At 47.1% G+C, this 25110-nt stretch overlaps 1 protein-coding gene and 1 pseudogene across 8 annotated transcripts in view; one reads left to right on the top strand and one right to left on the bottom strand.

Annotated features, from left to right (window-relative positions):
- The window catches only part of DNAH2 (dynein axonemal heavy chain 2), a 137860-nt gene that overhangs the window by 100468 nt on the left and 12282 nt on the right, over positions 1-25110 (top strand). For 7 of the 8 annotated variants that reach the window (XM_049859280.1, XM_049859277.1, XM_049859276.1 and 4 more), the window contains 19 exons: positions 4209-4419; positions 4759-4875; positions 5067-5208; positions 6274-6443; positions 6591-6707; positions 13285-13449; positions 14009-14134; positions 14284-14432; positions 14506-14572; positions 14796-14946; positions 15177-15325; positions 15513-15646; positions 15763-15907; positions 16029-16228; positions 18453-18579; positions 20092-20278; positions 20495-20643; positions 20790-20973; positions 21174-21364. In XM_049859280.1, the coding sequence (XP_049715237.1) occupies positions 4209-4419; positions 4759-4875; positions 5067-5208; positions 6274-6443; positions 6591-6707; positions 13285-13449; positions 14009-14134; positions 14284-14432; positions 14506-14572; positions 14796-14946; positions 15177-15325; positions 15513-15646; positions 15763-15907; positions 16029-16228; positions 18453-18579; positions 20092-20278; positions 20495-20643; positions 20790-20973; positions 21174-21364 (2881 nt within the window). The remainder of the gene's footprint in view (positions 1-4208; positions 4420-4758; positions 4876-5066; positions 5209-6273; positions 6444-6590; positions 6708-13284; positions 13450-14008; positions 14135-14283; positions 14433-14505; positions 14573-14795; positions 14947-15176; positions 15326-15512; positions 15647-15762; positions 15908-16028; positions 16229-18452; positions 18580-20091; positions 20279-20494; positions 20644-20789; positions 20974-21173; positions 21365-25110) is intronic. The other variant, XM_049859281.1, reaches the window with a different exon arrangement.
- LOC126062145 (cytochrome c oxidase assembly protein COX20, mitochondrial-like) lies at positions 7668-8129 on the bottom strand (annotated as a pseudogene).

The following is a 25110-nucleotide window of genomic DNA, read 5'->3' as shown; positions in this document are numbered from 1 at the left end:
CTCTAAACCTCTCTGTCCTAATTTTCTGGAATGATGTTTCTCTGTCTCTTTTTCCAACCATAAGATGCTCGGACATTGCCATAACACGTTACCTTTCCCCTCTGCCATTAGTGTCTCCTAGACTTTCCACTGTTCCCAAGAATTTTATATTCGTTCACTCAGTAATTTCTTATTGTCTTTTTATGTGTATAACACTATTTGCTATGAGGGATATAAGAGAAATGTAAAAAAAATTTCAGTTATACAGATTTAGTTTTTTTTTCCCTTTTTCTTTGACTGTGCTTTAGATGAAGGTTTACAGAGCAAATTAGTTTCAAATTAGTTTTTCATTAAACAATTAATACACGTATTATTTTGTGACGTTGGTTGCCAACCCCACGACCTGTCAACACTCTCTCCTTCTCAAACTTGCTTTCCCCATTTCCATTCTTCCAGCTTTCCCTCCTGCCTTCTCATCCTTGCCCCTGGGCTGGTGTGCGATTTAGTCTCCTATACATGGTTGGTTGTGTTGTTGTTGTTAAGTGCCGTCCAGTTGGTTCCGACGCATAGTGATCTTGTGTATCACAGAATGAAACAACACTGCCTGGTCCTGCGCCATGCTCACAAGCATTGTTATGCTTGAGCCCATTGTTACAGCACTGTGTTAATCCATCTTGTTGAACGTCTTCCTCTTTTTCACTGACCTTCTACTTTACCAAACATGATGTCCTTCTCCAGGGAATGATCCTTCCTGACAACATGTCCAAAGTATGTAAAATGCAGTCTCGCCATCCTTGTTTCTAAGGAACATTCCGATTGTACTTCTTGCAAGACAGACATATTCATCCTTTTGTCATTCCACGGTATATTCAATATTCTTTGCCAACACCACAATTCAAAGGCTTCAATTCTTCTTCGGTCTTCCTTATTCATTGTCCTGCTTTCACATGCGTATAATGCGATAGAAGATACCATGGCTTGGGTCAGGCGCACCTTAGTCTTCAAGGTGACATCATTACTTTTCAACACTTTAAAGAGGTCTTTTGCAGCAGATTTACCCAATGCAATACACCTTTTGATTTCCTGACTTCTGTTTCCATGGCTGTTGATTGTGGATCCAAGTAAAATGAAGTCCTTGACAACTTCAATCTTTTCCCCATTTACAATGATGTTGCTTATTGGTCCAGCTGTGAGGAATTTTGTTGTCTTTAGGTTGAGGTGTAATCCGTACTGAAGGCTATGGTCTTTGATCTTCATCAGTAAGTGCTTCAAGTCCTGGTTTAGCTACATGTATTATTGTTTGTTTTATGGGCCTGTCTAATCTTTGGCTGCAGGGCGAACTTCAGGAGTGACCTCAGTTCTGAGTTAAAAGGGTGTCTGAGGACCATACTCTGAGGGTTTCTCCAGTCTCTCTCAAACCAGTAAGTCTGGCCCTTTTTTGTGAGTTTGAATCTTGTTCTACATTTTCTCCAGCTCTGTCCAGGACCCTCTATTGTGATCCCTGCCAGAGCAGTTGGTGGTGGTAGCCGGGCACCATCTAGTTGTGCTGGACTCAGTCTGGTGGAGGCTGTGGTAGTTGTGGTCTGTTAGCCCTTTAGACTAATCTTTTTCTTGTGTCTTTGTTTTTCTTTATTCTCCCTTGCTCCAGCCGGGGTGGGACCAGTAGAGTATGGCCGCTCACAGACTTTTAAGACCCCAGACGTTACTCACCAAAGCAGGATGTACGACACTTTCTTTATAAACTGTGTTATGCCAATTGACCTAGATGTCCTCCTAGACCAGGTCCCCAGCCCTCAGCCCAGCAGTCGAGTCCCTCAGGAAGTTTGGATGTGTCTATGAAGCTTCTATGACTTTGCCTTGGTCAAGTTGTGCTGACTTCCCAATATTGTGTACTGTCTTTCCCTTCACCAAAGTTACCACTTACCTCATATCTAGTTAGTGTTTTCAGCTGCAGTATTTTAATCAAGGCGAAGAAAAAACCATTTGTAATAATAATGATAGTCACCACATTCCTTCACTTAACATACACTGTTAAAATTTTTTTCCTTTTTTTATTGTGCTTTAGGTGAAAGTTTAATTTCTCATACAAAAATTTATACACACGTTATTATGTGACACTAGGTGCAATCCCTATAATGTGACAGCACAGCTCCCCTTTCCGCCCCAGGTTTCTTGTGTCCATCCAACCCACCCCTGTCCCTTCCTGCCTTCTCATCCTGCCTCCGGACAGGAGTCGCCCATTTGGTCTCATGTATCTGCTTGAATTAAGAAGCACAGTCTTCATGAGTATTATTTTACGTTTTATAGTCCAGTCTAATCTTTGTCTGAAGATTGGGCTTCAGGAATGATTTTAGTTCTGGGTTCACACAGCATCTGGGGGCCGTGACTTTGAGGGTTCTCCCAATCTCAGTCAGACCATTAAGTCTGGCCTTTTTTATGTGAATTTGAGTTCTGCTCCATACTTTTCTCCTGCTCCATCAGGGTCTCTGTTGTGTCCCCTGTCAGGGCGGTCATTGGTGGTAGCCAGGCACCATCTAATTCTTCTGGTCACAGGCTGAAGGGATCTCTGGTTTTTGTGGCCCTTTCGTCTCTTGGGCTAATATTTTCCTTGTGTCTTTGGTGTTCTTCATTCTCCTTTGCTCCAGGTGGGTTGGGACCAATTGATGTATCTTAGGTGGCCACTCACAAGCTTTTAAGACCCCAGACGCCACTCACCAAAGTTGGATGCAGAACATTTTCTTTTTTATATTTTTATTTTTGTTGTGCTTTAAGTGAAAGTTTACCAGTCAGTCTCACATAAAAGCTTATATACACCTTGCTACATACTCCCAGTTGCTCTCCTCCTAATGAGACAGCCTGCTCCCTCCCTCCACTCTCTCTTTTTGTGTCCATTTCGCCAGCTTCTAACCCCCTCTACCCTCTCATCTCCTCTCCAGGGAGGAGATGCCAACATAGTCTCAAGAGTCCACCTGATCCAAGAAGCTCACTTCTCACCAGCATCCTTCTCCAACCCATTGTCCAGTCCAATCCCTATCTGAAGAGTTGGCTTTGGGAATGGTTCCTGGGAATGGGCCAACAGAAGGTCTGGGGCCATGACCACCAGGGTCCTTCTAGTCTCAGCCAGACCATTAAGTCTGGTCTTTTTACGAGAATTTGGGGTCTGTATCCCACTGCTCTCCTGCTCCGTCAGGGGTTCTCTGTTGTGTTCCCTGTCAGGGCAGTCATCGGTTGTAGCCGGGCACCATCTAATTCTTCTGGTCTCAGGCTGATGTAGTCTCTGGTTCATGTGGCTCTTTCTGTCTCTTGGGCTCATAATTACCTTGTGTCCTTGGTGTTCTTCATTCTCCTTTGATCCAGGTGGGTTGAGACCAATTGATGGGATGCAGAACGTTTTCTTAATAAACTTTGTTATGCCAGTTGACCTAGATGTCTCCGGAAACCATGGTCCCCAGACCCCTGCCCCTGCTACTCTCTCCCTCAAAGTTTTAACACATATTTTTTGAGCACCTACTAGCTGGTAGGCACTATGCTAGATATTCACAATATACTAGTGAACAAAATTAAGTCCCTCTCCTTGTGGGGCTACATAGGCTTACATCCTATTTACTATTTGCCAGTCACTGTGCTAAGCCCTTCACGTGTATTTTCTCACTTAGTCCAGAAAACAGCTCTATGTAGACTTTTTTTTTTTTTTTGCCTGTACAACATGGAACAGATTTTTAAATGAGTTGCCAACATTTGAAACTCGGAAGCCTTAGGGAAACCTGGATTCCCAGCTTCTCTTAAAAAATCAGAAATTGTAACAGTGCAGGCCCACACTCCCACAGGTGAAAAGCAGGTCGGCGCTGGGTGCCTCTTCCCCCTTTAGGCAGGCACATGTTTTCTGTTTTGCCCTTGTTCCACCTGGCCTGCTGCACAGCAGGGAACAACCAACAACCAGAAGATTGTCAAGTAGGGGAAGTGGTATGATGAAAACAGCATTTAGCAAGCTGATTGTGCCAGTGGCATGCAGAGGACAAGGGAGGGAGAAGCCCTGGAGGCAGGGAGACCAGTTGGGAAGCGATTGGCAAGGCTTCAGGTGGGATTCAATAAAGACCTGAGAAGGTGGTGGCAGCAGCAACAGCAAGGAAGACAGGACTCAAGAGGCATTGGAAGGGGAGACTATCTAGGACGCTCCCCATGGTGAGACCCCAGCCTCTCAGACCACCTGGCCCTACACTGTCCTCCAGGTTGCTGGGAGAGAAGCGGCAGGAGCTGCTGGACCAAATCAATAAGCTGCGGACAGGATTGTTTAAAATCGATGAAACCAGGGAAAAGGTGGAGGTGATGTCGCTGGAGCTGGAGGATGCCAAGAAGAAGGTGGCCGAGTTCCAGAAACAATGTGAGGAATATCTGGTCATCATCGTGCAACAGAAGCGGGAGGCAGACGAGCAGCAGAAGGTCGGGGATCCCATACCAGCCTTCACCCCCCTGCCTACCAGTGCCCACTGGGAAGAGCCTCCTGGCTCTCCACCAGTTCCTGCTTCAGGGGACACAGCTTTCAGTCCTTACATTTTCTTTAGCTTTATCTTTCACCTTTCCCACCAACATTACCATCCCTCCCTTTGCCCAAGGCAAAGACAAAACCCTGGCCCTTTTTCAAGTCTGTAATCTTTACAGAAGCAGACTGCCACATTTTTCTCCTGAGGAACGGCTGGTGGGTTGGAACTGCTGACCTTTCGGCTAGCAACCGAGCGCTTAACCACTGTATCACCAGGGCTCCTTTCTTTTCATCCCTAGGCAGTGACAGCCAACAGTGAGAAGATTGCAGTTGAGGAAATCAAGTGTCAGGCCCTGGCTGACAATGCCCAGAAGGACCTAGAAGAAGCCCTGCCAGCTCTGGAAGAGGCCATGAGGGTAACAGGGACAAGTGCAAGGATGGGTTCCAGGAGCAGAAAGGCCCAGGGAAAGGGATGGGGCTTCTTTACCCTCAAAGTCCCTGGGGAACTGGGAAGAAAAGGTGGTACCTGTCTTCAAACAGGGCCTGCCTTACCACCTCAGTTGGCCCTGGCCCTGGCCCTGCTCCCTAAGTTAATCCCTCTTCCCAGGCCCTGGAGTCTCTGAACAAGAAGGACATAGGTGAGATCAAGTCCTACGGACGGCCACCTGCCCAGGTGGAGATAGTGATGCAGGCAGTCATGATTCTCCGAGGCAATGAGCCCACGTGGGCAGAGGCCAAGAGGCAGCTAGGTAAGCCAGAGAGCCGAGAGATAGCTGAATTCAGTTCACCAATGTTTAGTAATCCTCTGCTGTGCACCAGGGGCTGGGAAAGGCAGATGAATGAGACATTGTGCCTGCCCTCAAGGAGCATAGAGCCTAGTAGGAAAGAGAAGACGTATACATCAGTTAAGATTCTTGGGTTGTAAGTAAAGAAAACAACTCATCCTAATCTAAGCAAAAAAAAAAAAAAACTATTGTAAAGATATAGGAATGTCTAGCAGAATCTGAAGGTAGGAATGTCCTCAAGGGATAAGAATCAGAAAATGGAAAACAGAGCTCTTTCTCTTTCCTTCTTGTGAGTTCCCATGGTATGAATATAGCCTGCAGGCCATAGTTGGCCAACCCCTGTCCTAAAAGGAAGTGCAAAGCATATATAAAGAATAATATGTAGCATGGTTTGGCTGAGATATTAGAGGTAAGTGATGGGAGGTAAGGCTGGAAGACTGTGGAATGCTCTGGGGGCTGAGAGGTCACTAGGAAGGGAGCAAGACCCAAGGCTGAGGTCAGATATTTTGGCCTTGGGAACTGAGCCCGGAAAAACATGGCTATGCCTAAGCTGTTATTAGTTGCCATTGAGTCAGCTCTGCTCGTGGTGATGCCATGTACGATAGAATGAAACGTTGCCTGGTCCCGTGCCCTCTTCACTATCGTTGGTATGCTTAAGTCCATGGTTGCGACCACTGAGTATATCTTGAGAACCATTCGACCTAGGGGGCTCATCTTCCAGCACTATATCAGACGATATTCTGTTGAGATCAATAGGGTTTTCATTGGTTAATTTTTGGAAGTAGATTGCTGGGGCTTTCTTCCTAGTCTGTCTTAGTCTGGAAGCTCCACTAGAACCTGCACATCATAGCTGACCTGTTGGCATTTGAAATTTCAGTGGCATGGCTTCCAGCATCACAGCAACATGCAAGCCACCATGATTGGACAAACTGACAGATGGGTGGTGAATGCAGCGGAAGTGAAACTTGGAGAAGGAAGATGGGATTAGCCCTCTGGCTAAGGCGCCCCCCTCCCCTTTTCATCCCATAGGGGAACAGAACTTCATTAAGTCCCTCATCAACTTTGATAAAGACAACATCTCAGACAAGGTGCTGAAGAAGATTGGGGCCTACTGTGCCCAGCCCGACTTCCAGCCTGATATCATTGGCCGTGTCTCCCTGGCTGCCAAGTCCCTCTGCATGTGGGTGCGGGCCATGGAGGTAAGCAGGGCCTTGGGAGCAGCGAGGGCAGGCCTGGAAGCAGAAAGCTGAGTAAGGGGGAGATCAGATGGGTAGGAAGACTGTCTGGTGGACGAGTGTGCCGGTGGGTTGGTGGGCAACTCCCAAAGCCTGACTGTCTCCTTTCAGCTGTATGGGCGGCTGTATCGGGTGGTGGAGCCCAAGCGGGCCCGAATGAACGCTGCCTTGGCCCAGCTTCAGGAGAAGCAGGCCGCACTAGCTGAAGCCCAAGAGAAGCTTCGAGAGGTTAGCCGTGCACACCTCTTTCCTCTGTGCTCCCTCTCCCTGACTCCAGGGATGCCTCATCACCATTTATCCCCCCTCATCTGTTTCTACTCTCTTCTTTCATGTCCTACATAGTTATAGTCCTGTTTAGATAGAGTGGCCTCTGGCTCAGGAAGCTAAACCCATCGTAGAGGGTTTAAAAGGCATAAATGGTACTGTCACTGATGAGCTCTTCCCAAGACTGATGGGGAGTTGACATTGTCTGTCATGACCATTGGAGGTGGGCCCTGAGATAGTAATGGGTAAGGTCTGTGTGGCAAGTTGGTCTTTGCCAGGGCCCTGGCGTAGGAGTGTAAACATAGCCGCTGTGGCCCAAGAAGACTGTGTTTGTTTGTGCCTAAGAGGAGGCTGGGGGGGGGGGTCCCAGAGTGAGGGGGGAGCTCTAGGGAGCAGGACAGACACCCCAAAAGGTGACTTCCTACAAGACACATTACAAAGTTACTCTAAAACAAGGCAGAATGTTAAAGTGCTGTTATCAAGAGGTCCAGTCTCTTCCAGTCTATCATTTGATTTTTTTAGCATTGATTTAATAGATTACTAGATTAATTCACATGGTTTGAAATTCAGAAGATACAAAAGAATATGCAGTAAGAATTCTCCTTCCTGCCTTCTGTCCTCCAGCCACCCAGTTGCACTCTCTGTAGGCAATCAGTATCACCTGTTTCTTGTTTCTCATTTATCCATCCAAAGGGGTTCTATGCTTAAGTAAATGCATATTTTTTCTTTTTTTAATGTTATACACACTGCTCTGCACCTTTTTTTTTCTAGTTTAACAACTTACACGTACTTTATTTACTTGACTGAAAGCTTTCTTACTGTACATAAAAAGTTTTGTGTAACTGATCTCAGCCTCGTTCGCGATGATTTCATCGAGTTGTTTTCTCACCTTAAGACTGCTCATTTGCTGCCGTTGCTGTTAGTTTATTTTTTTTCAAGATCAAGGTGGGTGCTTTCATGTAAAACCTCGTTTTTTATTTCTCTCCTGGATTCTTAGCTTCGCATAGTTCTGCCTACAATGGAATCAGCATCCTGAAATCACCAGAGTAAACCCCCTACTCCAACATCACATCCCCTTTTAATTCTACTACCCAGTGACCCAGTGCCGTTGAGTCGATTTCGACTCAAAGCGACCCTATAGGACAGAGTAGAACTGCCCTGTAAAGTTTCCAAGGAGCGCCTAGCAGATTTGAACTGCCAACCCTTTGGTTAGCAGCCGTAGCACTTAATAATTCTACTAGTTAATAAAAAATGTCCAAGGCCAGCCACAGCAGACTGTAATGTAATATCAAATCCTGTGCACAGACAATGTTTTCGATCAGAAATTCCTACGAGCTTAAAGGGCTTCCCCTTCCTGGGCTCGCCAGGCTCTGGCTCGGTGGCCATGGGGACCAGTGTGCACCTGCCTTCTTATTTACCTGTGCACTGAAGATTGTTCCACATCAGTGTATAATGAGCTTCTGCCTCTGTTTATCACTACGTGATATTCCAGTGTATGGCTCCACCATGATTTAACCATTCCTCTTTTGATGGACATACCCATTGCCTCCAATCTTTCCTTTTCATTTGTCCTTTAATCTTGTTGATGCTGTCTTCAACAATATACCCCATTGCCACTGAGTTGATTCTGACTCATATTGACCCTATAGGACAGGGTAGAACTGTCCCATAGGGTTTCCAAGGCTGTAATCTTTATGGTAGCAGACTGCCACATCTTTCTCCTGCAGAGCCACTGGTGGGTTCGAACTGCTAACCTTTTGGTTCGCAGTTGAGCACTTTAACCACTGCACCACCAGGGCTCCTTTTTAACAATATGGAAGTTTTAAATTTCTATACAATCAAAGCTGGTCATAAGATTCCAAAATGTTTTAACTGAAACCAACTATGGAGAACATCCAGGCCCAACCTTCTCAAATTGGACGAGGACCCCAAGGCTGTGAGATCCAGTGGCTTTCCCAAGGTCCCTGGCTAGTTACAGAGCTGGGGCTAGAATTGGCGTTTCCTGACTCCCCTATCGTGTGGCCTCCGTAGCTCATCCCTCTCCCTTCCTTTACATCTGGAAGTGAAGCTGCCCTTGAGGCGTTTTCCCTTCCTGTCTGTGCAGAGAATTCAGCCAGGCTGGGTGAATGGGCTTCTGTCTACACACGGTGATCCGTTGCTAAATCCTTGTTGCTATTGCCACTCCCAACCTCTCATCAAACCTTCCCCTTTTGCTCCCTCTTTTTCGAGAGTGAATAAGCAGACATGTGGCAAATCCATTGGGTAACATTGCTCACACCTGGATGAATCATATCATACCCTGGGCCAAGAAATCAGGGGTTGTTCCCTTTACATATGAAAACATGGGACCTCTAGGATCAGCTGCCAATAATGTCTTTCATTGGACAAACACTTATAGAGCACCCAATGTCAGGGGTCTTGGGGGCGGGCCCGAACCCTTACTTGAGAGCCCCTATTGAGAACTGAGATAAGAGTAAGCAGATAAAAAAAAAAAAAAAAAAAAAAAACTAGTGCCATAAAGGGAACCAATATTTCCCCTCTGGTTTACAGGATGCAGCTGAGTGTAAGAGCTAAATGAGCCTTTCAACAGAACCTTAGAACTAGGCAGACTTATCCACCTGGTTGCAGATAGCATTGTACCTGGGCCAATTAAATAAGAATCTTGGGTAGAGCCTGGGAATTAGCATTTTGAAAGCTTTCGTGATCAGAGCCAACCAGAGGTGGGAAAGCCAATATGTACTACTAGGGCTCAGAGGTCTGGAAAGAGGCCCAGAGCCCAATGATATTGCATATCAATAAAAATCTTGAGTAAATAGTTTTAACCCTGAAAATATATTTTTGGAGGCCCTGAAAAAAATTTTTTTCCCAGACTCAATTCTGATGTACAGCCAGGGTTAAGAACTGCTAGTTTAGATGACTAGAAGACTCTGGAAGACTCTGAAATGAGCCAGAACAGAATGTAAATCTACTTCAAGGCAGCTGTACACCCAAGGTGGAAAATTCATTCTCTTTTCTATTTCCTATCCCAAAATACCTAATCACATTGACCAACATAGCTTATGTTATGGATTGAATTGTGTCTTCCAAAATACGTGTTGTAAATCCAACCTCTAAGCCTGTGGTTATAATCCCATTTGGAAATGGGTTGTCTGTGTTATGTTAATGAGGCAGGATTAGTGTAGGGTATATTTTGAGTCAATCTCTTTTGAATTATAAGCCAAGCCCATTGCTGTGGAGTTTATTAAAGCCACCCACCTGCGGTAGTTCTGTTATAGCAACACTGGGTAACTAAAACAGAATTTCAGAAGTTATGCAGTGAGATTAAATGACAGCATTAAAATACTACAATAATTAACAATACCCAGTTAGTCCACAAATTTAAATGTACTGCATTACGCAGCTCCGCAGGTCCCTGGGTGGCGCGGATTGTGCTCAGCTGCTAATCTAAAGGCTGGTGGATTGGATGTACCTAGTGGCACTTCCGAAGAAGGGCCAGGCTATCTGCTTCCGTAAGGATTACAGTAAAGAAAACCTCATGGAGCAGCTCTACTCTGTAACACACGGGGTTGCTGTGAATCAGAATCAACTCAACCCCAAGGGGCTTGGTTTTGGATGCAAGTCCTGGAGTCCTTGGGTGGTGCAGTTAATGCACTTGGCTGCTAACTGAAAGACTGGAGGTTCGAGTCCACCCAGAGGCACCTTGGAAGAAAGTCTTCTCAGTCTGCTTCTGACCAATCAGCCATTGAAAACCCTGTGGAGCACAGTTCTACTCTGATACACATGGGGTCACCATGAGTCAGGGCTGACTTGAAGGCAACTGGTATGCAATTCCCAGAGAGAAATTAAAGTTTCGAAGATCAAAATCCCATTATAAGAATAAGCTCAAAGAAATTAGTCTGAAATCAAATTATTTTGCTTTTGTGAGTTAAAAAAAAAAAAAAAAAGCTAGAATTCAACATTCTGAAAGTCCCCATGCCATTCTCCCCACTTTCTTACCCTGCTCAGCCTCAGCTGCTCGGGGATGGGAGGAAGACTAGCTCTTCCCGATATACCCTTTTTCTGTTTTTGGATTTTGATTCAGGTGAATGTATTCACTATTCAAAAAAAAAAAAAAAAAAAAAAAGACATAAATAGCACAAATTATTTTTAAGAAACAACACATTTTGTTAGGTGTGATAATGGTGTTATGTTTATGTAGGAAAATGCTCTTTTTTTTTTAGAGGGTGAAGTATGGGAAACCCTGGTGGTGTAGTGGTTAAGTGCCACAGCTGCTAACCAAAGGGTCGGCAGTTCGAATCCTCCAGGGGCTCCTTGGAAACCCTATGGGGCAGCTCTCTTCTGTGCTGTTGGGTTGCTGTGAGTCAAAATCGACTCGACGGCAACGGGTTAATTATGAAGTATTTAGGCTTGGAATTTCATGTAAGTGTCTGTGGTTTACTTTAAAACATTTTGGCAAAAAAAAAAAGTAGATGAAATAAATATAGCAAAATGTTAATTGTGAAATCTAAGTGATAGACATTCACGATACTATTCTACTCTTTTCTAGGCTTGAAAATTTTTATAATAATTTCTTGATTAAAAAGATTGAAAGAAAAATTTTAAATTACGAAAAAATTAAAATGGCAAATTTACGATATATTTTAAAAGAGTGGTATAAGAATATTGTTCTGCAATACAGGCATGAACTAACCAGAAGAAATAAAAACAGAATTGCTCACAAAATAATTAGCCACTGAAGAACGGGATTTGGGGTGGGATAGGACAGGTGGGCTTTTACTGTAACCCCTTTTATATTATTTAGGTTCTTAACCTTGTGCATATGTTTCTTGTATTATAAAGAATAAATGCAAAAAAAGCAAAAACACCACACACAAAATAAATAAATATTGAACTGTCAGGTGGGCTGGATAGCTTCCCGTGGCGAATCTCCATGGGAAGCCAAATTATAATCAGAATCTTGCTAACGAGCAGGACTCCCAGTGCAAGGAGGTGTCAGGTGATGCTGATGATGTCACCGAGCAGAGCTGCCTGTGCTTTGGCTCCGTCAGGGTTGGACAGACACACGTGTCACAAGGGTCAAGGCACTCCTTCGCTGTAGGCCCTCAGTCAGGGCTTCCTGGGAGTTGCCAACTCACAGCTGACTGACTACACCCCTTCTGAGTGAAACCTTTCTTTCCATGCTAATTGCCTTCTCACCTATTGAGCTCTATGAGTCCTCTTGTCAAGAAGATGACCTTTTGAGTCCCCACTTTGTTTTCAAGAACACCTCTCGGAGAGCTATCTATTCCATTTCTGAGTTCTTGGCTCTCACCTCATTGCTGTGCTCAGGTACTGCCTGTTTCCCAGGTGCTGAGTACTGAGTTACAATCCTCGTTTACCCTTACAACAAGCCTGGATGAGGTTCTGAAAGGTTGAAGCTTCCCCAAGCTCACTCAGTAAAGGTAGAACAAGCATTCGAACACCAAAGCCCACACTCTGTCCGCCATGCAGGCTGCCTCCCCCAGTGGGAATGGCAGCAGGAAAGTGAGCGCACGTTTATTGGATGCACACTATGTGCAAGGTACTTAGGTAACCCCAGCCCCGTATTTCTCATCATGAAAAGGGCAGGTGATACAGCCTGTACTTACTAACGCTTACTCTTAGCAAGTCAGGCACGCGTATGGGATTTTGGAAAAGGCTTGAGCAGTCCTCTACTGAAGATTCAAGTGATCCATTCCAACCCAAGCAAAGCCCAGAGTCCCTGGGTGGTGTAAACAGTTAATGCACTCACCTGCTAACCAAAGGCTTGGTGGTTCAAGTCCACCCAGAGGTGCTTCAGAGGAAAGGCCTGGTGATTTACTCCTGAAATATCCGCCATTGAAACCCCCGTGGAGCACAGCTCTACTCTGACACACGTGGGGTCGCCACGAGTCGGAGCCAACTTGGCAGCAGCTGGCTGTACAGAGCCTGCGGGGTAGCAGTGGTGTCCCTAGTAGATACGGCTTTTCCCAGGTTCCCATCACTGGTGTCAGGCCTTGGTCCTAGACTATCAGATCCTACCACCCCCCGGTTGCAGAGAACATCTTCCCTGGACCCTTTTCTTGAATGGATCCCTCTTCTTCCCCCCAGCAGCTCCTTGGTTCATTTTCTTTTTCTTCCTCTCTCAAGGTCCCACTTTAGGGATGGCGTCTGGCATGGGGCGTTAGTCGTTCTTGTGCTATCTGAACCCCTCTTGCCAACGTATCTTGTATGGTTAATCATCATGCTACAAGAGGTCTGCCTCCACGCAGCCTTGAATTTCATTACCAAGTAGTTACAGGCTCTAGGAAAGGGCAGTGGAGGAAAGGGAAAGAAAAAGCCTATCACACATATTTAATCTCACCTACTCCTTACAACAACCCTATAAGGTAGATATTATTATTATACACATTAGGAAACTGAGGCTCAAAGAGATGAATTTACCCAAGGCCATGCAGCTACAAAATGGCAGAGTCTCGATTTGAGCCCAAACGGTGTGGCCTCAAGCCCTGTGTTTGATGCCCTGTACTCCGGCCCCTCCCAGGTGGCTGAGAAACTGGAGATGCTGAAGAAACAGTACGATGAGAAGCTGGCACAGAAGGAGGAACTTCGAAAGAAGTCTGAGGAGATGGAGCTGAAGCTGGAGCGAGCCGGGATGTTGGTATCTGGGTTAGCTGGTGAGAAGGCCCGGTGGGAAGAGACAGTGAAGGTGAGATCGGCTGTACCACCTGGCTCTCCTTTCTCTCTGTTCACCAGTTCCCTTTAGGTTGAGGCACACCCAGGGAGGATGGGGACACCTGGGTTTAGGAAAAATCTAAGTTAGGGGATGGGAGTTCTTCCCCTGCCCCTCCTCCAGAGTTCTCACATCTACCAAGGATAGTGGAAGGCCAGACTCTGTACCACTAGGGATCTGCTGCAGTGTTTAGGTAGGATTGCTAAGTACATGTAAAGACTCTATATAGCCCTCTGACTGGATTACAACAGACACGGGACAGCTGAAGGAAGGGGCACTGGCTCTGCCCTCCTGGCCTAATGTGCTCCCTGCCTAATGAAGGAGTGAGGCCTTATCATCAGAATGTAAACATTGCTGTTAAAGATGGGGAACTCAAAAGTAATTAGAGCCAGGTTAGAGCTCTCCTGGGTGTGAAGGCTTGGGAGAGGGAAAGAATCTCTTTGATTTAGATAGTGTCCATAGGAGAGTACCTTCAAAAGCATTCTGAGTGTCCTCAGAAGTGCTGGGCCTCAGGCAGGCTCCCACCTTCCTCCAGGGCTTGGAGGAAGACCTGGGCTACCTGGTAGGTGACTGTCTCCTGGCTGCTGCCTTCCTGTCCTACATGGGACCCTTCCTGACCAATTACCGGGATGAGATTGTCAACCAAATCTGGATCAAGAAGGTGAGATGAGGCTCAGATGAGATGAGTGAGATCGTTGGGCTCTGAGACTGGGGGTCAGGGCAGGGCCTTTGGGGATAACAAGAAATAAGGGAAAGGGCAGGAACTGCTGGACTCAGGCTGACATTGGGGGCTCCCTCTCCCCTTCCTAGATCTCGGAGCTACAAGTTCCTTGCTCACCTCGCTTCACCTTCGATAACTTCCTGTCCAACCCTACCAAAGTCCGAGACTGGAACATCCAGGGGTTGCCCTCGGATGCCTTCTCCACTGAGAATGGCATCATAGTCACCCGTGGCAACAGGTGAGGATGCTGCTGGGCGTGAGAGGCAGAGGAGGAACAGAGCTTGTCTTCTGACCGATGCTTCCCCCTCCAGGTGGGCACTGATGATTGACCCTCAGGCTCAGGCCCTGAAGTGGATTAAGAACATGGAAGGAAGCCAGGTATGGGGTTGGGGGACTGGCTTTGAATCTCTTCCCAAGCCCTATCTTCCTGAGATCCTATTTTTAGGCAATTTTTTTCCTTGTATCCCTCAATGGGAGCCGTTCTCCTCTTCAACACGTGAGGTCGCCATGAGTCAAAATTGACTCAACAACAACGGATTTGTTTTGTTTTGGTTTGGTTTATTCCTCAGTGTTTCTTTCATCTTTTTCCTTGGTCCGTTAGGGCCTCAGGATCATCGACCTGCAGATGACTGATTACCTTCGAATCCTAGAAAACGCCATCCAGTTTGGATACCCAGTGCTGCTACAGAACGTGCAGGAATATCTGGACCCCACACTCAACCCTGTGCTCAACAAATCTGTAGCTCGAATTGGTCAGGGCCCAGACTTATCCTGGGGTTGTACTGTGGGACAACTCCTAGGGACTGGTTGGGTAGGGCACTGGTGAGGAAAGGGCTGGCCCTTTGGCTGTGCCCTCTATGTACCGCCCCTCCATCCAGGCTGACCTGGCACGGGGTCATTAGGGCAAGCTGAGATGCTGCCATTGAATGCTGGTTTGGGAACAGGTTAACCTACTACGTCTGGTTCCATGGGGTCTTTGCAGGTGGTCGGCTGCTGATGCGTATTGGAGATAAAGAGGTGGAATACAATCCCAATTTTCGTTTCTACATCACCACCAAGCTCTCCAACCCCCACTATAGCCCAGAGACCTCAGCCAAGACCACCATTGTCAACTTTGCTGTTAAAGAGCAGGTGGGTGTGGGCTGATGCCTAGACCCTGCTTGGGTAAAGCAGGAAGGGCTGTTGAGTTGGGAAGGATCTAGAAAGAAGCAAAGCGTGGCTTGAATAGTTGGTGATGAGGGGCTTGGGAGATGGAAAAGGATGGAAAGGGTGAAGTTTGCAGGAGTGAGACTCTTACCATGAGTACTGGTGGTCCCAGGGCCTGGAGGCTCAACTATTGGGCATTGTGGTCCGGAAGGAGAGGCCTGAGCTGGAGGAGCAGAAGGACTCACTAGTCATCAACATCGCTGCTGGCAAGAGGAAGCTCAAGGAGCTGGAGGATGAGATCCTTCGGTGAGACCCTGACTGCACCTACCCACCCCACCATCCCACTGGCCCACTCCCCAACAGGCACAAGGCTGCCAAGGAGTCCCTTCCCCCAGCCCATGTGCCTCTTGACGTCCCTCTAGGCTGCTGAATGAGGCCACAGGCTCCCTGCTGGACGATGTGCAGCTGGTGAACACCCTGCGGACCTCCAAGATAACTGCCACTGAGGTGACGGAGCAGCTGGAGACCAGTGAAACCACAGAGATCAACATAGACTTGGCCCGTGAGGTGAGCTCCTGAGGCCTCCACCCCTGCCCCCAGCCAGCCATCAAGAAGCAACTGGAATCCCTCCCTCAGCCCCTGCTCCATGCTGTGTCCTGCAGCAGTTCTAACTCTGCCCCATCTGCAGGCTTACCGCCCGTGTGCCCAGAGAGCGTCGGTACTGTTCTTCGTGCTCAATGACATGGGCCGCATCGACCCCATGTACCAATTCTCGCTGGATGCCTACATCAGCCTCTTTATCCTTAGCATTGACAAGAGCCACCGCAGCAATAAGCTGGAGGACCGCATTGACTACTTGAATGAGTACCACACCTACGCTGTCTACAGGTCTGAGTGCTCCGGCCCCTGCCCCATAGGCAGGAGACCACATGACCAGCCTCTATTGCTGACTCTGCTTGCTACTTCTATCTTGGTGCTTCCCCACGCCACCAGTTTTGTCCAATACTCTTCTCTGGTGGCACAGTGGTTAAGCACTCAACTCTTGGCTGCTAACCAAAAGGTCGGCAGTTCAAACCCTCTGGCCACCCTGCGGGAGAAAGATATGGCAGTCTGCTTCCATAAAGATTTACAGCCTTGGAAACCCTGTGGGGCAGTTCTACTCCGTCCTGTAGGGTCGCTATGATTTGGAATCAACTCGACGGCAATGGGTTTGGCTGTCCACACACCTTCCCTGGGCAGCTCTTCCACCACCATGGTTTAACTACCACCTATGGGTCGATTATTCCCAATTTCATACCTTCACATGGGACTTGTACCTACAGCTGTCTACTACACCAGCACTTCTCAAATCTTCACGTGCGTACAGAGCACTGGACATCTTGTTAAAATGCAGATTCATGTGCAGTGGGTCTGAAGTGGGGCCTGAGATTCTGCATTTTCAACAAGCTTACAGGTGCTGAGGAGTCCCTGGGTGACGCAAAAGGTGAAGAACTCAGTTAGTAACTGAAAGGTTGACAATTCAAATCTACCCAGAGGTGCCTCAGCATTTCCGAAAGGTCATAGCTATGAAAACCCTATGAAGCACAGATGTGGTGAAATACACGGGGTTGTCATGAGTCGGAATAGACTCAATGGCAACAAGTTTGGTTTGGGTTTTTCCAGGTGCTGGTCTGTGTACCATAGTTGAGTAACAGGATACTTCGGGGCCCCTCTTGCCTGTAACCCACTGATTGGCATGATCTTGCTACTTTTTCACTGTCTCAAGCCACTCCTTCTCCAGTCTAACTTCTCTATCTGGACAGCCTACAAAAGCTCATAATCGAACCCACTGCCATCGAGTCAATTCCGACTCATAGCAACCCTGTCCTAACAGAATAGAACTGCCGCATGGGGTTTCCAAGGAGCAGCTGGTGGATTTGAGTGGCCATCCTTTTGGTTAGCAGCCAAATGTTTCACCACTGTGCCAGACATCCCACAGACCCCTCAAACTCATCTTGCTTCAGATCAAACTCATTTTCTTTTCTCTTCCTTTGAGGGTCCTCATCCCTGAATGGCACCAATACCTACCACCTAATCACCCAAGCCAGAAATTGGGAATTGGGAGTGATCTTTGACTCCTCCCTCTCCCTTACCTCTCAGGTCAATCAACATGTTTTGCCAATAAGTATTTCTCCAAACTGTTCCCTCGTCACCATCCCCACTGCTACAGCTATACCAGAGCTCAGGCCTTCATGGTCTTTTTTCTGAGCTACATGATAACCTCCTAGAAGGCCATCCTGCCTTTCACTTTGTCCCTCTCCAGCCTACCCTCCTGTGTTTGCCAGTACGGGCCTTCCAAGCCTACCAGTCTGACCATCTCTTTCCCCCATGTGAACTCTTTCGTGGTTGTCTTGTCTCCAGGAGCCCACAAAGCCCTCCCTGTCTCTCCAGCCTCATGCCTCACCTTCCCTCTCACCTACACTGGATGCCTGAGCCACACTGACTGTCCTGTGTGCCAAGCTTTTCTCACCTTCTGCTTCTGCTCATGCTGTGGCCTCCACCTGGAGTGTTCTCCCTTGCTCCCTCTTCTGTCTCACTTGATAACTCCTCTGAGCCTTGGGAGTCAGCTGCTCTCAGAAACTTCCCTGTAGTCCACCAGGCAGAGCTGGGCCCCGTGCTCCCGGACCACCTTCCCACTCCCACCCTTACCCCCCACCCCCTACCCCTGCTACCTGCTTATAGGACTCGCTATGCCATGTCATTATCGGTGGCTTCTATGTATGTCCTCTCTGCCCTATCATGACTTTTGCAAGGACTGAGACTGGCTTGTTCATCCTTGTGGCTTCGGGACCTAGCAGAGTGCCTGGCATATAGTAGCGGGTCCAATCAATGTGAGTGTTTGTGTGTTTTAATATGAGTGACTGATTACCAGTGTGCTCCAGGAAAATCACTTCTTCTCTCTCTGTCTCTGAGTCTTTGGCTCTTTAGAGAAGGTTTGGATTAGATGAAGACTAAGGTCCTTCTTCTACCCAAGGCTCTGTGATTGTCTGGTCTCCACTCAGGAAGCATTCATATTAGCAGCCTGCCCCTGCTTCATGCTGCTTCCTCCATCCCCTCTGTCTCCTTCTTCCAGGTACACCTGCCGCACCCTTTTTGAGCGCCACAAGCTGTTATTCAGTTTTCAGATGTGCGCCAAAATCCTGGAGACTTCTGGCAAGCTCAACATGGATGAATACAACTTCTTTCTACGTGGGGGTGTGGTAAGTTGGGCAGAGGGCAATCGGAGTAAGGGGTGGTCAAGGTTGGGGATCTGGGCAAGTATGATGAGGACTCCATACTCAGTGGTTAGACCCAAGGCTCCAGTGAAGGAGCTGAGGAAACCAGGCCAGGAGCAGGTGCATGACGAGCTCCTGGGCTATGGGGGGTGACTGGCCTTTTGTTCTCTTGCTTGTGTTAAAGGCTGGACTTTGAAGCCCCTCTTACCTGTGGCCCATGATCTTGCCACTTTTTAACTACCTCTCAAGCCACTCCTTCCCCACCCTAAATTTCCTGGTCACCATTACAGTCTCTCCCTAGCAGACCCCTCAGCCCCTGACCCCTCCATCTCAGCATTACATTTGCTTGGCCAAACTAGCCCCTGGTTAGATCCAGCTCTTCTTCTCCTCTGTCCCTGTGTGGCCCATGCAACTGAACATGGATGGAGAAAAACACACAATCATACCACCTGGACTCGCTCTAAATTCATGATTGTGAACCCCAAGGGGGCCCTTAAAGCTGCAGGACAGCCATACTACATTTCCTTGGGGCAGTCATTCTCCCATCTCTTGGACAACAACTTCATTCTTTTTACTACCTTCACTTCATCTCTCATCTGGATTTCAGCAATAGCCTCCCAAGAGCTCCTTGCCACCCCCAGCAATCTCAGCACAGCAACCAGAGTGATCCTGCTCAATGGGTGCCATTTTGACTGGTATCCCCCATCACCGAACGTAACCTCCCACTCTTCTCCTCACTCCGCTCCAGCTGTACAGGCCTCCTGCTGTCCACGCAGGCATAGCCCACCTTAGGGCCTGTGTTCTGGGCCTTCCCTCTTCTGGAACACTGTTCCCCCACGTGTCCACTTGGCCCTCTCACCTCCTTCAAGCCTCGATTCAAATCTCAACTCAGTGTGACCTCTCACGTAATACTTCAAACTACCCCGCAGTACTTGCCTTTATTTACCCTGTTTACCCTGTTCCATTTTCCTATAGCGCTGTCATCTTCTATCACGCTCAATTATTTATTTGTTATGCTTTTGATTTCTTAACTGCCCTCCCATATTGGAAAATAAGCTCCTTAAGGGGAGAGATGTTTGTTCATTTTGTTCAGTCATGTGTCCCAAGTGCTTAAAATACTTAGTTGGTGGACTTTTTTTTTTTTTTAGGAATAATTAAGTGAATGAATGAGCAGTTGATGCATCTGAGGGGCAGGCTACCAGTGAAAGTCATTAGGGTTTGAGATGCTGGGAGAAATTGTTACCAGATATCCACCAGAGGGCGCAAGCTTCCTAAATTTGAATGTGCTATTTCTGCATGGTGTCAAGAGTCTTACCTGGATCCTCAAGTTTATTTCCCGCAATAAAGGTCAATTCCAACCTATTTCAGATTCCTGGATTCATCTTTTTACTCTGTTTCATGCAAGACGGCTCTCCCACCCAGGCGAGTGGGGCAGGAAAAAAGATAACTCTTTTGAGCTGTTTCCAACCAATCCCTTTTTCCTCTCCTTTCCCCCAGGTCCTGGACCGGGAGGGCCAAATGGACAACCCATGTACTAGTTGGCTTGCTGATGCCTACTGGGATAACATCACAGAGCTAGACAAACTGACCAACTTCCACGGACTCATGAACTCCTTTGAGCAGTATCCTCGTGACTGGCACCTGTGGTATACCAACGCTGCCCCGGAAAAGGCTATGCTGCCAGGTACCTGGCAGCTGAGCCTCCCTCTCCCTGCCCTTCTCCTCTCCTCCTGCCAGCCCGTACTTTCTCTTCTCTTCATCCTTGAGCCCTTCTCCCCAGTCCCCCTCTTCCTCGAGTGTGTCTCTGCGCCCCGCCTCCAGCACTCCCTGCAGGTCACCCTTTGTCTAGATGCCCGGCTCCTCCAGACTCACCCTCCTGGCACTTGTTCTACCATCCCAGGTGAGTGGGAGAACGCCTGCAATGAAATGCAGCGGATGTTGATTGTTCGCTCCCTGCGCCAGGACCGAGTGGCATTCTGTGTGACTTCTTTCATTGTCTCCAACCTGGGCTCCCGCTTCATCGAGCCGCCTGTGCTAAACATGAAGTTGGTCAGTAGCTGGGCTTCCTTGCCCACACCAGCCCAGGGCCTCCCTGTGGCCTCTCCCCGTTTCTGTCTATCACATGCATGTCCTCACTCTGTCTCCCCTCTCAGTGATGTGGTCTTCCACTAAGGCCATTCCCTGTGCTCTGGCAGGTGATGGAGGATTCAACCCCACGAACCCCACTCATATTCATCCTGTCCCCGGGTGTAGACCCCACCAGCGCCCTGCTCCAGCTGGCAGAGCACACAGGCATGGGCCAGCGCTTCAATGCCCTGTCCTTGGGCCAGGGCCAGGCCCCCATCGCCGCTCGGCTCCTCCGAGAGGGTGTGATTCAGGGTCAGTGTCTATCCTGTTCTTCCACCCCCGTCCTGGTCCTGGTCCTATTCCCCAGCACCTCCAACCCCAATCACACCACTGTAACTGCAGCTCCCATTTCTCCAGGCAGACCCAGAAGTGGAAGACCTGAGCATTTGGAAAGTGTGCGGACAGGTGGGGCTTAGGGCGTGATCACCACTGAGCCCAGCATCTCCTTGCAGGACACTGGGTGTTCCTGGCTAACTGCCACCTGTCACTGTCATGGATGCCGAATCTGGATAAGCTGGTGGAACAGCTGCAGGTGGAGGATCCTCATCCTTCCTTCCGCCTCTGGCTCAGCTCCAGCCCCCACCCGGACTTCCCTATCTCCATCCTGCAGGCCAGCATCAAGATGACCACGGAGCCACCAAAGGTATGGGTGGTCGTAGATGTATCAGAGAGAGCTCTTCTCTGTCTTAACAACAAAACAGCCTTGTTTGATTCTATTTTCCAAAAGGCCTAAAAATTCAAATTCATTTCTCTCCTCCTTTGGTCAAACTCTTAGAACATAATGGTAATAATAGCTGACATTTTTTGTTGCTTTGTTCGTTTTCTCTTTTTTTTTTATTGTACTTTAGATGAAGGTTTACAGAACAAACTAGTTTCTCATCGAACAGTTGGTACACACATTGTTCTATGACGTTGGTTAACAACCCCATGACATGTCAGCACTCTCCCTTCTCAACCCTGGGTTCCCTATTACCAGCTTTCTTGTTCCCTCCTGCCTTCCAGTCCCTGCCCCAGGGCTGGTGCGCCCCTTTAGTCTCGTTTTTGTTTTGTTCCATGGGCCTGTTCAGTCTTTGGCTGAAGGGTGAACCTCAGGAATGGCCTCGTCACTGAGCTGAAAAGGTGTCGGGGGCCATACTCTCAGGGTTTCTCTAATCTCTATCAGGCCAGCAAGTCTGGTCTTTCTTTTTGAGTTAGAATTTTGTTCTACAGTTTTCTCCAAATCTGTCTGGGACCCTCTATTGTGATCCCTTTCAGAGCAGTCAGTGGCGGTAGATGGGCACCATCTTGTTGTACTGACTCAGTCTGGTGGAGGCCGTGGTAGATGTGGTCCATTAGTCTTTTGGACTAGTCTTTCCCTTGTGTCTTTAGTTTTCTTCATTCTTCTTTGCTTCCGAAGGCAAGGGGTGAGATCAGTGGAGCACCCTAGATGGCCATTCACAACCTTTTAAGACCCCAGATGCTATGACCAAAGTAGAACGTAGAACATATTTTTAAACTCTGTTATGTCGATTGAGCTAGATATTCCCCAAGACCATGGTCTCCGCAGCCCTCAGTCCAGCAATTCGGTCTGTCAGGGAGCTTGGATGTGTCTATGGAGCTGCCATAGCCTTGCCTTGTACAGGTTGTGCTGGCTTCCCCAGTATTGTGTACTGTCTTACCCTTCACCAAAGTTTCCACTTATCTATTGTCTATTAAGTGTTTTTCCATGCCCACCCCTTCCCTCCCTCATAACCATCAAAGATTGTTTCTTTTTGAATGTAAACCTTTTCATGGGTCCTTATAGTAGAGGTCTCATACAATGTATGTCCTTTTGTGATTGACTTATTTCCCTCAGCATAATGTCCTCCAGATTCATCCATGTTGTGAGATGCTTCACAGATTCATCGTTGTTCTTAAATATTGCAGAGTACTCCATTGTGTGTATGTACCACAGTTTGTTTATCCATTTATCTGTTGATGGGCATCTAGGTTGTTTCCATCTTTTTGCTGTTGTGAACAATGCTGCGATGAACATGGGTGTGCATATGTCTGTCCCTGTGATGACTCTTTATTTCTCTAGGATATATTCCTAAGAGAGGGATTGCTGGATCATATGGTATTTCTATTTCTAGCTTTCTAAGGAAGCGCCATATCGTTTTCCAAGATGGTTGTATCACAGCTAACATTCCTTGAGTTATTATTATGTGTCTGGCACTGTTCTAAGTACTTTACATTTATTAATGCATTTAATCTACACACAAACACCCTATCAGGTAAGTACTACTATCACCCCCTTTTTACATATAAGGAAACGGAGGCATACAAAGAGTAAATAACTAGTCCAGAGCCAGAATTTGGGTAGTTGGGTTCCCAGATTAATTCTCTTAACTAGTGAGCCTTGCTGCTTCTCAACATTTCCTTACATTCTCTTGTGCCCACAAAAGTAATCCTGTAGTCCTTTTAATAATGCTGAACAGTCCAGAAATGTGTCATCAGCATAACAGATTTTTTTTTTTTTTTTTCATTTTTAAGAAACGTTTTTTTTTGCCTTCTAAGAGAGGAATGTGCCTTGGTAACTATAGAGGGCCTTCGTTGGTTGTGCATCCTGTGACGGGTAGAGTTATGTAAGCTCGGAGTCAGACACTCTCTAGCTCTGTGTGGTACAAGTGGGAGGCCATGACGCATCTGAGGGGAAACCTCGGAGGAGGAAGAGAGAAATCAGAGAGGGTGACTGTGTGGTGGGGAGGGTCCAGACGGGACAGGTCCCTCAGTAGTTCTGGCCCAACCTGGAAGAGATTTATGTGAAATGCTGCTTGCTGGTTCTGCAGACCCTTCCTGGGATCTACCAGACCTTCGGTGAAAGGAGAAAATCCAGGGTATACTTGGTACAACTAGATTGCTTTTGGAAGCTGACAAACAGGCCAATGTAATTTTCTTTTTTAAATCATTGTAAAAATAGATATAACACAACATTTGCCAATTCAATGTTTTTCCCACATACAATTTAGTGACACGAATTATATTAATCATGTAGTGTAACCATTACTAATAATCATTGCCAAATTTTTATCACCATAAATAGGAACCTAAGGCTTCGAAGCAATGACTCTCCCTTTCCCCCCTCCCTCCCACCCCTGGTGAGCACTACTAAATTTTGGTCTCCGTACATTTGCCTAAGAAGCCCCGGTGGCACAGTGGGTTAAGCACTTGGCTGCTAACCGAATGGTTGGCAGATTGAACCCGCCAGCCTCTCCAGGGAAGAAAGATGTGGCAGTCTGATCCCATAAGGATTTATGGCCTTGGAAACCCTATAGGGCAGTTCTACTCTGTCCTACAAGGTCGCTATGAGTCAAAATCGACTTGACAGCAACAGGTTTGATTATACATTTGCTTATTCTAGATATTTCATATAAGTGAGATCATACAATAGCTTTCCTTTTGTGATCGATTTAATTCACTCAGCATAATGTTTTCAAGGTTCATCCATATGGTGGCACATATCAGGCCGTCATTTTTTCTGAAAATAATTTTTCGCTTACAGAAAAGGTGTAAAAGAAAACCAAAGACACAAGGGAAAGATTAATGCAAAGGACTAATGGACCACAACTACCACAGCCTCCACCGGACTGAGCCCAGAACAATTAGATGGTGCCAGGTTACCACCACTGACTGCTCTGACAGAGATCACTATACAGGGTCCTGGACAGAGCAGGAGAAAAATGTAGAACAAAATTCAAATTCACATACACGCACACACGCGTACACACACACACACACACACACACACACACCCCAGACTTGCCGGTCTGACAGAGACTGAAGAATCCCCGAGAGTATGGCCCCTGGACACGCTTTTAACTCAGTACTGAAGTCACTCCTGAGGTTTACCCTTCAGCCAAAGATTAGACAGGTCTATAGGGCCAAAAGTAACACACGTGAGGAATGCGCTTCCTAGTTCGATCATGTATAGGAGACTAATGGGGACACCAGCCCAAAAGCAAAGACAGCAAGGGACAGGAAAAATGGATGAATAGAAACAGGGAACCCAGGGTGGAGAAGGAGAGAGTGTTGACACATCGTGGGGTTGGCAATCAACATTACAAAACAATTTGTGTGTTAACTGTTTAATGAGAAACTAATTTGCTCCACAAACATTCATTTAACTCACAATAAAAAAAAAATTCAATTTGAACAACAAAAAGTTGTAAAAATACTGCAAAGAACACCCATATATGTTATTCAGATCCATCTACTGTTAACATTTTGCCCCATTTGTCTTATCATTTTCTCTCTCTCTGTCTCCTTCTATATACACACACACACACACAGACACACACACGCATGCATTTTCCTGAGCCTGAGAGTAAATTGCATACACTGCGGCTCTTTGTCCTTAAAAATTTCAGTGTA

Source organism: Elephas maximus, chromosome 19 (assembly GCF_024166365.1).
Source record: "Elephas maximus indicus isolate mEleMax1 chromosome 19, mEleMax1 primary haplotype, whole genome shotgun sequence".
Taxonomy (NCBI): Eukaryota; Metazoa; Chordata; class Mammalia; order Proboscidea; family Elephantidae; genus Elephas; species Elephas maximus.
This window is presented reverse-complemented; position numbering and strand designations above follow the sequence as displayed.